The 16266-nt window shown below is 47.7% G+C and overlaps 1 protein-coding gene across 3 annotated transcripts in view; it reads right to left on the reverse strand.

Annotated features, from left to right (window-relative positions):
• Window positions 1-16266, reverse strand: part of pyd (zonula occludens-like protein polychaetoid) — a 468585-nt gene that overhangs the window by 333321 nt on the left and 118998 nt on the right. For all 3 annotated transcript variants that reach the window (XM_075693885.1, XM_075693886.1, XM_075693884.1), the window contains exons 2-3: window positions 4363-4410; window positions 4089-4213 (exon numbers count right to left, since the gene is read on the reverse strand). In XM_075693885.1, coding sequence (XP_075550000.1) covers window positions 4089-4213; window positions 4363-4410 — 173 coding nt within the window. The remainder of the gene's footprint in view (window positions 1-4088; window positions 4214-4362; window positions 4411-16266) is intronic.

Below are 16266 nucleotides of genomic sequence, written 5' to 3' on the forward strand. Positions count from 1 at the left end.
TGGGCCATTGTCTCAACATAGCATGTCAGATGATCGATGCCTACAATTATCCATCGATTTCCACACTCACTGCATGGAAATAGGTTATAGAAGTCGATGCCAACACAATGAAATGGTCAAGCCAAGCATGGTAACAGCTGCGATGCACCACTAGGGTGCTGTGGAGAGGCTTTGGTTTGTTGACGGGTGGTGCAGGACTGGGCACACTTCTGAGCAAAACTATACATTCTGCACCAGTAATACTGCTGACGCAGCCGTGTCTAGGTGTTTAGGACGCCGGGGTGAGCCATCTGGGGATCGGCATAGAAATACATGCAGATATTGGAGCGCATATGACTAGGGATAGCCATTAGCCATTTTCAACCGTCGGGCATATAGCCACCGCAATAGAGGATATTGTCTCGCACAAAAAGTGGGTTGCTGGTGGCGTAGCACCCATGTAAAAGGAGTGACAGAGGGAGCGGCAAGGCAGCCAAGAAGCAAGGCAAGCAATGGGTCCTGGCGCTGCCGGGAAAGCATATGAGTGGCGGTCAGCAGTGATAGGACAATCGAAGAAGCTGACAGAGAAGCCACATCGGGTGTCATCGGTGAAGAGGAGAGCGCGTGAGCATGGTTTCAACCGGGACGGTGTACAACATGAATATCCTATTCTTGTAAGCGAAGCGCCTAATGGCTGAAGCATCCCAATGGGTCTTTCAAGGAAGAAAGCCAGCAAAGGACATGGTGGTCAGTTATGATGTCGAAAGGATGGCCTAAATGTAAGGGCAAAACTTGCCCTGTGCCCAGATGATCGCTAGGCATTCCTTCTCAACTCTGCCTTCTTAAGGGCATGGCCCACATAAGCGAGATGTATTCATCATAGGCAGCTTTCCGTTGTGCCAAGACTGCACCAAGGCCAATGCTGCTCGCATCAGTGTGAACTTCCGTGGGCGCAGTTGGGTCGTAATGTCGACGAATCAGTGGAGAGGTCAACAGACGACGCAACTGCGCAAAGGCTCCAGCACATTCAGATGACCAAGCGAAAATGCCCCAGCTGACAGCGAGCATATTTGTCAAAGGTGTGATGATGGTCACAAAATTGTGCAAGAAATGACGAAAATAGGCCCACAGGCCTGTGAAAATTTGGAGGGTCTTGATAGATGTGGGCTTGGGAGTGGGGCTGGACATATGGGCGATGAGAAGGAAAATCCCGGAGGGGGTTGTGCTACCACTGTTGTGCAGTTGAGCGGTGGAGTTAGGAGGCACAGAGGGTAATCGGCATAGAATAGCAGTGCAGTCACATTAGTTGGTGAGTGAATGATAGGAGCGTCAGGAATAGTCTTGGAAATGTGGGTGCAGATGGATTACTGCAGGACCAGCCTCACAGTTGCAACAGGCTTCTGGCTATGAGGCAGCAGTGAGAGCTAGCGGGCTACCTCCTCTCTAATGAAACTTTTTATGTGATAAAAGAGCAAGGAGGGGTCAGCGGCAACAGCTATGACCGAGATAGAATAAGCCTGGGGTACATTTTGGCAAGCAATGGTGCATTTGTGGAGCAGTTCATCAAAGTTCTGACAAAGGCTGACGAGTATGGCGACGCTGGTTGGGCTCGTGGCCAGCAACATCTGGAATGCTACCACTGAAGGAGCGTAAGTCTCTCACCAAACTGCGCTTCAAAGGTAGTCTTAAAATTTTCCCATGTGTCAGTTAGTCCGTTAAGCTCATTACTGTTCTTTTGTTTTCAAATATGATGCAACAAACACTGCGAGCCATCAACAGAAAGGTTGCGCAGTGTTGGAAAAGAAGGAAGACAGAGAACCTGTCAGCACAATCAGGCAAATGGTAACGAGAGCTAAAGAAAGACGACTGAGCAACTTGTCCACAGATGCAGAATTTGTGGAGGATACGCTCAAATAATGTGATGATAACATCAAGTGCATGGCTTTATTTTTTACTGATTCAAGCCAATTAGTAAGGTTGTCATGATAGGCATTCATACAGAAAATCTACAGAATGTATGCCCAATTCAACTGACGTTGCTCTATAGCAACAATTACACGGATATAGACCTTTTCATCGGGCGAGGAGGAAAGGGTGCGTACAATGTCACCTAGAATTTCCTCTAGGTGGCATTGGTGCACGGCGAGCCTTTCCTCCTCTCTGGCTTGTGCGATGCGGTGCGGCGCTGCTTGAAAGTATTGCTGTCGGGTGCTGCGGAACGATTTCGAGATGTTTTAGATCGTACTTTGTGAAATTTACGTGATGTCCATTCATATAAGGTCGTCAGGGAATCTTTTGGTGCATTGGTAACTACAGTACGCGGAAATATGTCTTGGGGGCGCAAGCACGCAACGCGCATTATCAGCCGCGGTGTGTGTGTATGTGTTGTGAACTATTTTGCGTATATCAGTTTCAATTCAACGAAGAGAACCGCCGTCTCTGTATTACCAGCATGAAATGGTAAATCTGCTCACTAGCTGATTGCTTGGCGTAGGGACTAAAACATAAGACTGCATGGTAGTGTACAGCCAACCTAAGGCAACAACGAAACGTCTAAGCGGCATGTGCTATCAAATATTAGTGATACACCAGCATCCTTCCGAGGTATTTCAAGTCTAGCAGGCTTGATATCACTATATGTCTGTGCTAGCCCCCTGCATGAGGCCGATGTCGCTGCTCAACACAGTGATCACTGCGGCTGGTGAACCAGCATAATACATATATAAGCTGTGTGCTTCGGCATTGCCTTTTTGCCTGTAAAGCCATAATATCCGAGATGGATCACATAAAGAGAATGTGATGGCTATTTTTGAGGACCAAATTTTCGTAATACATGTGAGTGCGTCACAGAGAACAGAACGAACACAACCGAAAAAAAAAAAGTTCAGTTATCATCCTCTTTCTCGAAAAAGAAAAAAAAATGAGCTAACGCCACAGTACGACCTCGCATGGTCACGACGCACAACGTTTATAGATCTATAAACATTGATGCTGCATGCTTAGACCATGCACTGTATAGAACAAAGATATCTGTAATCCAGCACCTACCACTGCTTAGGATGCTCGCACAGTTCGTAAGCGGTCGCTTTGCTGGACAAGTATAGTTCACACTGCAAAGTATGCTGTTATTACTAACCAAAACTATTTTATTCATGAGTGGAAACTTCATCCACAGAACCAAGTAGTCACGCAATGTAATCTGCAGCTAACAGTTTGAACGCTTGTCAAAGTATAACAGCACAGCTCAGGACTATCGTAGTAGAAAGTTAACCATGCTGTTACGATCATCGTGTATGTTTCATTGCTGCTAAACCGCAACTTAGAACTAGAGAATAATAGTGCAATAAAGTCACATTAGTGAATGGAACTTTCAGAAATGCACGATTAATCTCCGAGGCTGATTGTAGGCTCAAACATGCGCACGCACATCACGCTGCGTGCTCTGTCTGCCTGAATGCCAGCAGAAATTCCAGCCATACCGACTTAAACAACTTCAGTAAGTCTCACAGAACCATTTTCCACGTAGAAGACGCCACGTCATACTAAATAGACCACACAAGCGTGAAAACAAATGCCAGAAACTACTGCCGAGCATATACCTGCCATGAAAAATGGAGCACTCGCCCAAGCAAGCATGCCGACTGCCCATAGATGGCACCACTGCATAGCAATATGGCGGCGCCCATGAAAAAACGGTCTATAGAGTAACATAACAGACAGCAAAGAAGAGAAATAATTGTCAATAATCGACAGCTGGAGGACTAACCTACTCTTGCCCATGAATGTTTAACGACTCGAACCACCTTCTCAGACCATTTGTGTCTCTTTCTGGCAAAAAGTTGGTTAGATCAGATTTTACTTTTAACTTTAGGGGCCACACATAAGCATGCTTTAAGACCTGTGCATATGTTATGGCCAGAACATTGTTTTGTTGTCCTTTATTTCTTTTTATTTTCAGAACAATATTCATGTGTTCTGCTTGTGCATTTATGTGCCGCTTCTGACCTTCTGTAATGCCCCCTGAGGGTAACATAGGCAAACAAACCAAGCGGAAAGGCAGAAGGGCAGCACAGTTCACAATGCCCACGGCAAAAGTGGAGAGCACATACTGGAGTTTCCCTTCCGCAGGCCCTGCTCGAAGCACATCGGAGATGACAATGGATGGCTCGCCACTTGTAAAGTGTGGGTTGTCACGGCCACCGCTGACAGCAATGCCAAACCCGTATCCGGGCACCTGTGGAAAGGAGTAGCAAAATTCTGTGGTCACCCTGCCACTGCTGGCTCTGCGCTGGAATTTCACACAAGGAAAGGGGCATGTATGAAATTCCAGTGCCATCAAGTGCCATACCAACTAGTCCCAGATAACACTGCAACAGCACTCACCCGCGCCAATGTCACGTGGTGTTGCTCCCAGCGGGCCCGCTCTCCACCCTGCAACAACACCAGTGCAAGAAGCTCACCACAGGAGCCACCATTACCAAAGAGGCTAGTGTATGCACAGGTGGTTATTATTACAATCAAACCTCATTATAACAAAGTCACATTTGACACAAAAATACCTTTATTATATCCAATACTCAATATAAGTGTACGTGCCAATATCAGCAAAACAAAGTCATGCTGGGATCTGCATGAAATAAACCAAGCATTATGCCTCAGAAAGGCCAGCAAAGACTCTCCTGTCGACATTGATTGAACGGTCAGTGTGAGGATAAAAGATGGCCATGTTGGCTTGCCAGCCATGGGTCAGCCAAGCCAGAACATGCACAAGCATCTAAAATGCATCATTTCAAGTTGCTCTTGCTGAGTATTTCACATTTTTACTACCAGAGTACATATTTTAAGCTTGCTTGCTTCGTTGTAGCCAATACTACCTCAGATCTTGTATTTTCTGTTTCGTTATAGCAAGAAAATTCTCACTGAAAGAAGAAGCATGATCAACCAAATTATAAATTTAATTTGAAATAGCCGATAATTTGCTTAATCAAGGTTGTACTATAGTGTTATTGTAAGATTTAGGCAAGCACAAGCTAAAGGTTTGAAGACTGCCTCCAAAGGGGCACAATGCCATCCATGCCTGCATGAGAGAACAAGGTACAAGAAGGGAGGAAGAGAATGGAGTGGCATGAAGCATTACTGCAAGAAAAGGAAAAGCCTGGAAAGACAGCCTTGCCTTTAGCACAGTGGAAATAGTGACAGATGGAGCATGTCTCAGAGACAACAATCTAGCTTAGACACTATTAAATAGTTCACGAAAGCTCTGTGCGCATGGTCTCAGCACATGGGAAGAGCATTTTATCTATAGAATTGCATTGTAGACTAAAAAAAAAGGAATATTAGAAGCACTTAAAGTAACAGCAACACAAAATTGGACACAGTATGACTTCCACTGTTTCACATAGTACCACTTGATGTAAACATTCACAGTGGCAAGCAAGCAATCTGTACACCAATGTAGGGCCACATTTGGTTTGCACATCCCGCCAGTCCCATAACAATTGCACTGTCTGATATTTCCTGAGCCCAAAACAAGAGAGAGTTTGGTGGCCCATGCCCTGCCCACAGTGCAAACTGGGCTATGTGAAAGGATTTTCACCAAATAGATCTTTTTTATAACTCAACGCTTTTCATGTTAGCAGAAAGCCAAAAGCATAGTTTAAAAAGCTTGGACAAGTGGTCTGCCATTATGCTGCAAATTGAGCTCATATACTAGACACTGATGAAGAATAGCGTGATAGCGTCCCTTGTTTATTGTGAGAAAAGGTTTATTGGCGGCTCCTAATGTAAAGGCACAGCAACCGGGAACGGCGAAGCAGCCCGAAACACTGTCCAAACGGACGCCAGCAATCAACAGCGCGAGGCGAGACGAGCCGCGCGTTGGCGATGCGGCTGTGCCGCGAGGCGCGTCTTCTTCTTCACAATCTCCCCCCGGACAAAAAGAGCCATCCTGGCACCTTAAGAATCGGGAGGCAGAGGGTCGTGGTAGGGCTTGAGACGCGAGACATGGACAATGTCACGTCCACGCCGGCGCAAGTCTTCAGGTGGTGACAGGGGCTCAATGAGAAAATTCACCGGGGATGTTTGCTCCAACACTCGGTAAGGCCCTTCGAATTTTGGGACGAGTTTCGAGGAAAGCCCCGGCGTTTGGAAAGGGACCGACAACCACACAAGAACGCCTGGAGCGTAGGTCGTGTTGGGATGCATGTCGATGCGGTTTTCTTTCTGGCGCTGCTGTTGCTCTGCCGTAAAGGAGCGCGCTAGCTGGCAGCATTCTTCGGCTTGTCGGGCGACTTCGGAAACAGGTAGACAGTCGGAGGCGTCAGGACGGTATGGAAGGAGCGTGTCGATGGTATGCGTAGGCTCGCGGCCATACAGGAGGAAGAAAGGTGAAAAGCCCGTAGTGGCCTGGATCGCGGTGTTGTACGCGAACGTGACGAATGGAAGGATGCGGTCCCAGTTACCATGATCAGATGCCACGTACATAGAGAGCATATCACCAAGTGTGCGGTTAAATCGCTCTGTGAGCCCGTTAGTCTGTGGATGGTATGCCGTGCTTGTCCGATGAATAATATGGCATTCCGAAAGCAAACTTTCGACGACTTCGGAGAGGAAGGCGCGACCTCGATCGCTGAGGAGTTCCCGAGGTGCGCCGTGTCGAAGCACGAAGCGATGTAGGACGAAAGAGGCTACATCCCGCGCTGTAGCACTTGGTAAAGCAGCAGTTTCGGCGTAACGTGTCAAATGATCAATAGCAACTACGATCCACCGATTGCCGTCTGGTGTCATAGGAAGCGGGCCGTATAGGTCGATGCCGACGCGATCGAAGGGTGTGGCAGGGCACGGGAGCGGCTGCAAGGCACCAGATGGGCGTAAAGGCGGCGATTTGCGGCGTTGACAGTCAAGACAGCACCGAACAAACTTGTGAACAAAATAGTACATGCCGCGCCAGTAGTAGCGGTGGCGAATTCGTTCGTACGTCTTGAAGACTCCGGCATGGCCACACTGCGGATCGTTGTGGAAAGCGGCACATATTTGAGACCTTAAGCTGCGGGGAACCACCAGAAGCCACCGACGACCTTCAGGAGTGTAATTGCGTCGGTGCAGCAGCTGGTCACGAATGGCAAAATGAACTGCTTGGCGTCGGAGGGTGCGGGATACAGGGATGGTCGACGATCCAGAAAGATAGTCGAAAAGAGAAGCGATCCACGGGTCACGACGTTGTGCGGTGGCAAAGGAGTCCATGTCGAGAGATGACACGGAATGTGCGGAAGTTGTTGCGCAGGCCGAGTCTGGAGGTAAAGGTGAACGAGACAAGGCATCTGCGTCGGAGTGTGTGCGTCCACTGCGGTATACGACGCGAATATCGTACTCCTGGATGCGTAGTGCCCAACGGGCTAGGCGGCCAGTGGGATCTTTCAAGTTGGCGAGCCAACAAAGCGCATGGTGATCTGTGACCAAGTCGAATGGGCGCCCGTACAGATATGGTCGGAACTTGCCAAGTGCCCATACTAAAGCCAAGCACTCTTTTTCGGTCACGCTGTAATTGGCCTCAGGCTTCGTCAGTGTGCGACTCGCATAGGCGACTACATATTCGGGGTAGCCCGCCTTTCGTTGGGCGAGTACGGCGCCGAGACCGACTCCGCTGGCATCTGTATGTACTTCAGTTGCAGCTGACGGGTCGAAATGGCGAAGAATAGGTGGGGAGATGAGAAGACGACGCAGCATAGCAAAGGCGGAGTCACATGCAGGGGACCAGCAGGAGAGGGCGGCGTCACCGCGTAGAAGCTGAGTCAATGGCGCCATGATCGATGCGAAATTTCGAACAAAGCGCCGGAAATATGAGCATAGGCCCACGAAGCTTCGAAGTTCTTTGATGGTCTGAGGCTTCGGAAACTCGGCGACTGCTCGAAGTTTTGCAGGATCGGGTAGAACGCCGTGCTTGGACACAACGTGGCCTAAAATGGTGAGCTCTCGCGCGGCGAAGCGGCACTTCTTGAGGTTGAGTTGAAGGCCAGCGTTCGTTAGACAGGTCAAAACTTGTCTGAGGCGGAGCAGGTGAATAGGAAAATCAGGCGAGAAAACCACGACATCGTCGAGGTAACACAGACATATAGACCACTTGAGGCCACGCAGCGTGGTGTCCATGAGTCGTTCAAAGGTGGCAGGGGCGTTACAAAGCCCGAAAGGCATCACCTTAAATTCATATAAACCGTCAGGCGTAATGAATGCGGATTTCTGGCGATCGGCCGCAGCCATCGGGACCTGCCAGTACCCTGAACGCAAGTCAAGGGACGAGAAGAATTCTGCTCCCTGAAGACTGTCGAGGGCGTCATCGATGCGCGGCAAAGGATAGACGTCTTTGCGCGTTACCTTATTTAACCGACGGTAGTCGACGCAAAAGCGAATAGACCCGTCCTTCTTGCGAACGAGAACGACAGGAGATGCACAGGGACTATGCGAAGGTTGAATAACATCACGGCGCAGCATATCGTCGACTTGGGTGGTAATGACACGACGCTCTTCGGCAGAGACGCGATATGGTCGTTGACGTAACGGCTGATGTGAACCGGTGTCAATGTAGTGCTGCACTTCCGACGTGCGGCCCAGGTGAGGTTGTGAAACGTCGAATGAACTGCTAAATTTGTGCAGGAGATCAAGAAGGTCGGCGCGTTCGGCAGGTGTGAGGGTATCGGCGATTGCATTCAATAACGCAACCCTGGACGCTTCCTCAAGCGCGGACATCGAAGATGGTTGGCCGGGGTCGACGTCAAAAGAGTCTCCAGGGACGTCAACCAAAGACGAAGAGTCGAGGAGTTCCACGAAGCCAAGGCATTCACCAACGAGCATCGTAAGAGGCGCACAGAGGGGATTGTAAAAGTATATATTGCTGCAGCCGCCAGCCATGTCAAGCGTCGCAAAGGGTAGTGGGAGAGATTTACGGCCCATGAAGACGTCGGACGGCGTGAAGAGGACCGTTGCATCAGCGATGGCGTCGCAAAAGACGGGTACGAGGGCGAAGGAGCCAGGTGGAATATCTGTGTCCTCGCGCACGGTAAGTTTAGAAGGGCGGTCGCAATCGTCGTCCAAGGGTGCGTCACAAGGGGCAAATTCAACTTCGGCGCGTGCACAGTCGATCACGGCTTTATGACTGGATAAGAAGTCCCATCCGAGGATGACGTCATGCGAGCAGGTGGGAAGAACAATACACTCGACGATGTAAACAATGCCGTGAATAAGCACACGCACAGTACAGGCGGCGTGCGGAGTGACGTGCTGCGCGCTTGCCGTACGAAGCGACAGTCCAGAAAGCGGCGTGGTCACCTTGCGCAGCGAACGGCACAGTTTGGCGGCTATCACAGAAACGGCTGCGCCGGTATCCACAAGAGCGAATGCAGGAACACCTTCTACACAAATTTCGACCACGTTAGCAGGAGAGGCGCGAGGACTTTGACAGTTCGAATGGGGCGCAGTTCTTGCCTCTTGAACTGCGACGTTCAGTTTTCCTGGTCAGGTGGTGCGGGTCGCCGACGCATTGGGGAGAGCGAGCGTCAGCGAGGGGATGGCGAGCGACGCGAAGGAAATTCTGGGATGTCAGCACGAGCATATGGTTGGGGGGAAGGAGCGGCGTATTGGCGAAATGGCTGGCTGCCGTACTGCAAGGGCCGCGAGGCGTCGCCGAACGCTTGAGGACGACGGCGGCAATATCGGGCGACGTGTCCGGGAGTGCAGCAAGAATAACAGATGGGTCGATTGTCAGGTGTTCGCCAAGGATTAGCTCGCGGGGCGGTCCAAGATGTAGCATGGGCTTCCGGTGGCAGCGGTTGGGACTGGGTCGTGAAAGACGCCGGTGGAGGCCTGCGTACTGCCTGCGCGTACGTAAGAGGCGCGGCCACAGGCAGGACTGGCTGCGCATAGGTGAGAGGCGTGGCGACAGGCTGCACTGCCCGCGTAGAGTTGAGATTCGCGGCTGCAGGCGGCTGATGGTGTGCAGAAGGGACAACTTGGGCGACCTCTTCGGAAATGAGGGTGCGGAGCGAGTTTGGAAGACGGGAGGTGGGCTCCTGAGTGAAGGGGACTAAAGAAAGTTGGCGGGCAACTTCCTCACGCACAAAGTCCTTGACCCGCTGAAAGAATGAGGATGGGTCGTACATGTTGTCAAGGCTCGCCAACAACTCGTTGCTTCCCAAAGGACGCCGAGTCGAAGCGCGTTGCTTCCTTAACTCATCGTAACTTTGGCACAGGCTGATAACTTCAAACACAGTGCGCGGATTCCTGGCTAGGAGCATCTGGAATGCGCCGTCATCGATGCCTTTCAGTATATGGCGAATTCGCTCAGCTTCGGGCATTGCGGCGTTGACTCGTTTACAAAGGTCCACGACGTCTTCTATGTAACTTGTGAACGTTTCCGCCGTCTGCTGTGCTCGGGCGCGCAAGCGCTGTTCGGCGCGCAGCTTGCGAACAGCGGGTCGGCCGAACACTTCCGTAAAGGTTGTCTTGAAGACTGACCATGTGGGCACGTCACTTTCGTGGTTGTGAAACCACAGTTGGGCAACACCAGCCAGGTAAAAGATGACGTGAGTTAACTTGGCTGGATCATCCCACTTGTTGTGTGCGCTCACCCGTTCATATGACGCAAACCAGTCTTCTACGTCTTCGTCGTCTGCACCGCTGAAGACCTTGGGGTCCCGTTGTCGTGGAACGCCGGTGCAGGTGATGGACTGTGGCGTCGGTGCCGTTTGGGAGGAGCTGTCGGTCATGGCGGGTGGTAGCGTTCTTGATCTCAGCTCCAGGGTTTCAAGCGACGGGGTTTGAGTCCCAGCACCTCCACCAATTGAGAAAAGGTTTATTGGCGGCTCCTAATGTAAAGGCACAGCAACCGGGAACGGCGAAGCAGCCCGAAACACTGTCCAAACGGACGCCAGCAATCAACAGCGTGAGGCGAGACGAGCCGCGCGTTGGCGATGCGGCTGTGCCGCGAGGCGCGTCTTCTTCTTCACAATTGCACTATTCTTCATCAGTATGGAATACCAACTCGTTCAGCATTTGGTTATATAGACGCACTATGGTAGAAATTCGGGTTGGTTGCACATTATTTTTTAATTGAGTAGTGTACATAGCAAACACAGACAAAACAACACCCGACAACACCAGGCGCTGTCAAATCTTTCTTGCGTCTGTGCTCACCCTGCACCACTCAATATGAAGACTAGACACGCTGCACCCAACAAATGCCAGAGTAGTCAACTTATACTGCTTTGATATATTGAAAACAATGCATTTCTTAGTCGACTACAATAATAAATTTTCTTAGTTAACTAACCGAACAGTGATTTTAGGTCAGCTTAGTTAAATGTGTTGTGGATGCTTGATTCAACTGAAACGTTGCAAGACATTTACAACTTCGTTTACATAAATCAATGTTTAGAAGAATAGTAAACTGCGCGAGCTGGCACCTGTTGATTGTTGCAGGAGTGGCACTAAACTGACCCAGGACAAAAGAAAGACACAATACAACGAACAAAGCACTGCATCTGTGTCGTATTGTGTCTTTCATTCGTCCCATGTCAGTTTAGTGCTACCCCTGCAACCATGAAAATCAATGTTGTTCAGAAATCAATGTTGGAGTACCACAGGGTTCTATGCATGGGCCGATGTTGTTTTAAGTTTATATTAGCAATATCACTAGTGCTCTGTATTCCACAGTTGGACTATTTGCGAATGATTCTTTGATTTCTAGGCAACTTACTAACCCTGTGAATATGTGCTACTTACAATCTTATTTAGACAGCCTCAGTAAATGATACAATGAGCGAGTGGAAATAGATATTAATGCGAATAAAACAAAAGTCATTAGATTAACGACTTCCGCTAGCCTCATGCTATGTAACTACATATGAAATAACATGCCTATAACCTCAGCAGGCACTATAAGATATCCGAGTGTACATTTGTCATCCAATCTGTCATAGAACACTCATGTAGACAAGATAGTTAGCAAGACACCTAAAACACTTGGCTTCGAGTGGCGCCATTAGCACTTGGCTAACTCCGCCACTAAACATCTTGCTTACATTACCGTGGTATGCTTTAAAATTGAATATGCCGTATTTACTCAATTCTAACACGCCCTCGATTGTAATGCACACCTCTCTTTCGTAACCAAAAAAGGAAAGAAAACCGCCCTCGATTGCAACGTGCACACGCTTGCCATAACCTAAAGAAAGAAGTCATTTACAGTACCGCGCACCTCATTCTTTCATACAGAAATACAACTTTCTCTCATTTGGAAAAGCAAAGATTTACTTCCAATATGCTAAGGTTGCTATAAATAGAAAAGGTTGCAGTATCGCACGAAAGGAAAAGCACCGATTGCAATAGCAAATTAGTAGAAAGCTGTACAAAAAGTAAGGATAGTGATTTTATTGGCCATATAAACTTTTAAACATTCACTTACTAAATAAATTAACAAGCATGGTGTCATGCGGGCACAAGCAAACATGAACTCGTCTCCCTCTATGACCGCCGAAACTCTTTATCAAAACGCTGGAGCAAGAAGGTGCAGTAGCAGGAGCGAGCCAATTGACCTTTGCGCGGCCTCTCGCTTCAATGCGAACTAAGCGACGAGAGTACAGCGTGGTGCACATAGATGCGTAGACTCTAGTCTCCATCGCATATCACTTTCAAGATAGGGGCCCTGCGGCCGCACCGCATGCAACAGCCGCCGGAGTAGAAGGCTTCTCCTGTTCGCGCCAGTCCCGCACGCAGGTTTTGAGAACTCCGAACGCCCGTGATGCAGCCCGATTTCCATCCGTCTCTGCACACCTGATCACTTTCCTTTTAATTGCGGCATCGCGTGACTTCACAGTTGGCACTTCCATGCTGATAGAGCAAATGCAGAAAACGGGAAGACGGACGGTGTACAACTACAGCACTTGGAGGAAGCTAAGGCAGCTAGGCTTGAAGCATAGAGTTTCATGCAACAATTACTAGAGGGAACTCTGACGATAGTGTCTATCGAAGCTGCAATGGAGCGGTTGTACCAGCATGGGAATTATGGGAAGTAGATGGATTTGCCTAAATTTCGTCCTTCTGGCTTCAAATGGCTTTGCAACTCACCATTTTCGACAATGTACTGTGTAATAAATAACTAAATAGACATTATTAAAATTGTCTGATGGCAGGATTTGAACACAGGCTCTCTAGCATAGAAGCCGGATATTGAAACCATTAAGCCACAGATGTATGTATTGACAAGCGATTTGAAATGCCCTTATGAATTTATCGCAGGCATGAGACACGTTGAAATGCTTGGCGCATTTCGATTTGGCCACCTCGACAAGCTCAGTCGTTGAAATTAGTAGCGATTGCGCGTATTCGCAGAGTCTTCTGCACTTCGAAGAGTATAGATTGCTCTGAAATTTACGACAATAAGATTTATATAGCGTAATAGACAAAGCCACAAAAACGTCTGAATCCACAAGCACGAACATCCGACAAATCCATGTACTTTCCATCATTCCCATGGTAGTACAACAACTGCAGCGCCAGAGTTCCCCTAGTATATTGCAGGAAACTCTATGGCTCCAAGTGTATACGAGGAGGACATTTTGACATGCCGATGGTGATATGGTAATGCAGACTTAGGGTTGTTCGGTTCTAACGCGCACTAAATTTTCGGACCCATTTTAACGGAAGTGTGCAATAGATTGGAGTAAATATGGTAGATCCTTACTTTGGAACCCACATCAGGCCAACCTCATAAAGGAACTGGTCTCTGCAGAATAAAGCTGCTCGCTTCATCACAAAAAATTACTTGAAAACATGAACTGCAATAGAAATATTGTCTATTAATCTAGCTCTTCTCGAAAAACACACACTACTCACACTTCTCTCTTTTTTTTTACAAGCTTTGCCACAATCAGATGTGACACACTGCACTACATATCAGACCAGCCCATCATGTTTCCTTACAACTCGATCACCAACTTAGAGGGCTCCTCACCAAGTCTGGCCATCTCGAACTGAAAAGTGCAGCGCATACAATGCCCACTAACGATTGTGCCTGCAAAGTATTATACCCCTGTCACAGTGGGCATTTCGATTTTGTCGAGATTAATAATGTATATTTTGAACCTTCATAATAATGCAGAACTTCCCTGCAATCCTCTTAACTAGTGTTTTATATGTTTACTTAGAAATGTTTAATAGTATAATATGCTTTTCAATATTTCACATTTTCTTTTGTAAACTCATAGAATTTAATAGTGTATGGCAAATATGTGTATGCACGTGATGTATCATACTTGTTTTGTACTTGTAATTGTAATTTATTTTTCAACGGACATGCATCTAGCCTGTGGCTATGGGTCCAACCAGTTTTGGTAGTTCTGTATGTTCTACGTCTGTAGTTCTGTATGTTCTACGTCTGAAAATAAAGAACTGAACTGAAATGAATGTCATTATATTCAAACAACATTCGGTGCAAGCAATGCCATTCGACTCGTGGTGGTGCTACACAAGAAAAATTAATGCAATTTGGTAATGATATCAATGGCGATCATTCCCCAAAAATTTGCAAGAAATGTAGAAGAAGGTGTGTGGGAATGTCTGAGAAGTCAATCTATCTGAAAATAAACATGTGATGTCACTTCACTGAAAAAACATGCATATAAAGTTTCTGTTTCAGAATGTCTGTCCACCATAAGCCAAGACAAGGCTTAGCCAGCTTAGTAGTCATAGCCGATAAATTGAACATAACCAATACGACTGACACGGCAGTGCTGAACGACGACGCCCAGTTGCAGCGAGCGAAGCAGTTAGTTGCCGTGTACCTTGCTTTGTAGCTGCACAAAGGAGTCCATTTGTTTACAGTTATGCCGACTATAGTAAAGTGATGGTGGCCAGATGCCACTGAGGTGGAGATTAAAAACATTTTGTGACAGCCTGCTCTACAGCTTTTCTCTCATTAAAATGACAGATGCCTTAAAACAAGCAAAATAATTACCTTTTATATGAACGCTTCTCAAATTACAAATGCTCAATGTCATATTTTACCTTGTCTAAGAGGTAGAGTATGCATTCACTTCTAGTGCGAAGCCAAATGAGTTTTTGAACTCAATGAATTGCGGAAGTAATTCAATTCTAATGCCATTAAATATCACTGCGCAGCAGCCAAACAACATCATTCAATGCTAATGCCATTCGGTTCGAATTACATTAAAACATGCAGCATGACAGGGGTATTACACAGCTGCGCACTGCAAAAAGAGCTGAAATTTCGAATCAAATGCCCTACACTGTTTTTCTTGCAGCTGCGGCACTCCCAGTGGGAGAGTCGACGTAAATCATGCACCTACGTAGTTCACCATGCCGTGACGTCACTCACAGTGGCACGTGACATTGAGAATTATTCGAGGCAACAGCAGATATTTGTTTGATCTGTTGCTTCATAGACAAATTAAAGTTTAGAGAAATAATAAAACCTACAAACAGAATGTCTGTGTGTCTTTGTTTTACTTCGTACTGCAGCAAGAGAGATGTACTTCGATTTCGTCTGCTTGTTCCCATGTTGCGCAGGCACGCACACTGAGAGTGAAACTATGTCATTTTCTACCGTGATCCAGCACGCGATCATGCTCTGCGATCTACTTGCATGTGCCTCAGTGCTCGTGTGGCACCGATTTATACTGTGAGTCAGGTGTTCTCATGTGCAGCACACGAAACTGTGCGCTGAACGAAATGAGGCAAATGCAACAGCTCGCATGTGAGACCGTCAGCAGAAATGCGCCGCGCAGCAAGAATGTGAGGGGGCAAAAAAAGAAAAGGAAAGAAAGAAGAAGGTGGGGCCTGTGACACATGCGTCTCGTGATCCTTGAGCTCCAGTATGGGAGAACGCAAGGAAGGAATTTCGCTTGTGGAGGCTAGACAGAGCAAGTGGTGAGAGTGTCTATGTTGATGGTGACACTCGCCTTCTGAAATCATAGGTTTGCAGCACTGAAATATTTCTATCTTGGCTATTAATGAGCCAATAAGAAAAATTATTGCGGTAGAATGCTCCCTAGAGGGCATGAAAAACAGGGCGAAGGCGGGAGATGGAAATTAGACTATGAGCAAAACGAGAACAAAATGAAAGCGGGAGCCAACGTTTCGACAAATGCACTTGTCTTTTTCAAGGCGACATATGCTTTCCTGGGCACAATATATATATAGGTGGGGTTCTTCTAAAGGGGAGAGAAGGTAAAGCGGGTGGGTGTGGCAACGAGAGAAGGTGTGTTAAGAGGAAGCTTT

Source organism: Dermacentor variabilis, chromosome 5, assembly GCF_050947875.1.
Source record: "Dermacentor variabilis isolate Ectoservices chromosome 5, ASM5094787v1, whole genome shotgun sequence".
Classification (NCBI taxonomy): domain Eukaryota; kingdom Metazoa; phylum Arthropoda; class Arachnida; order Ixodida; family Ixodidae; genus Dermacentor; species Dermacentor variabilis.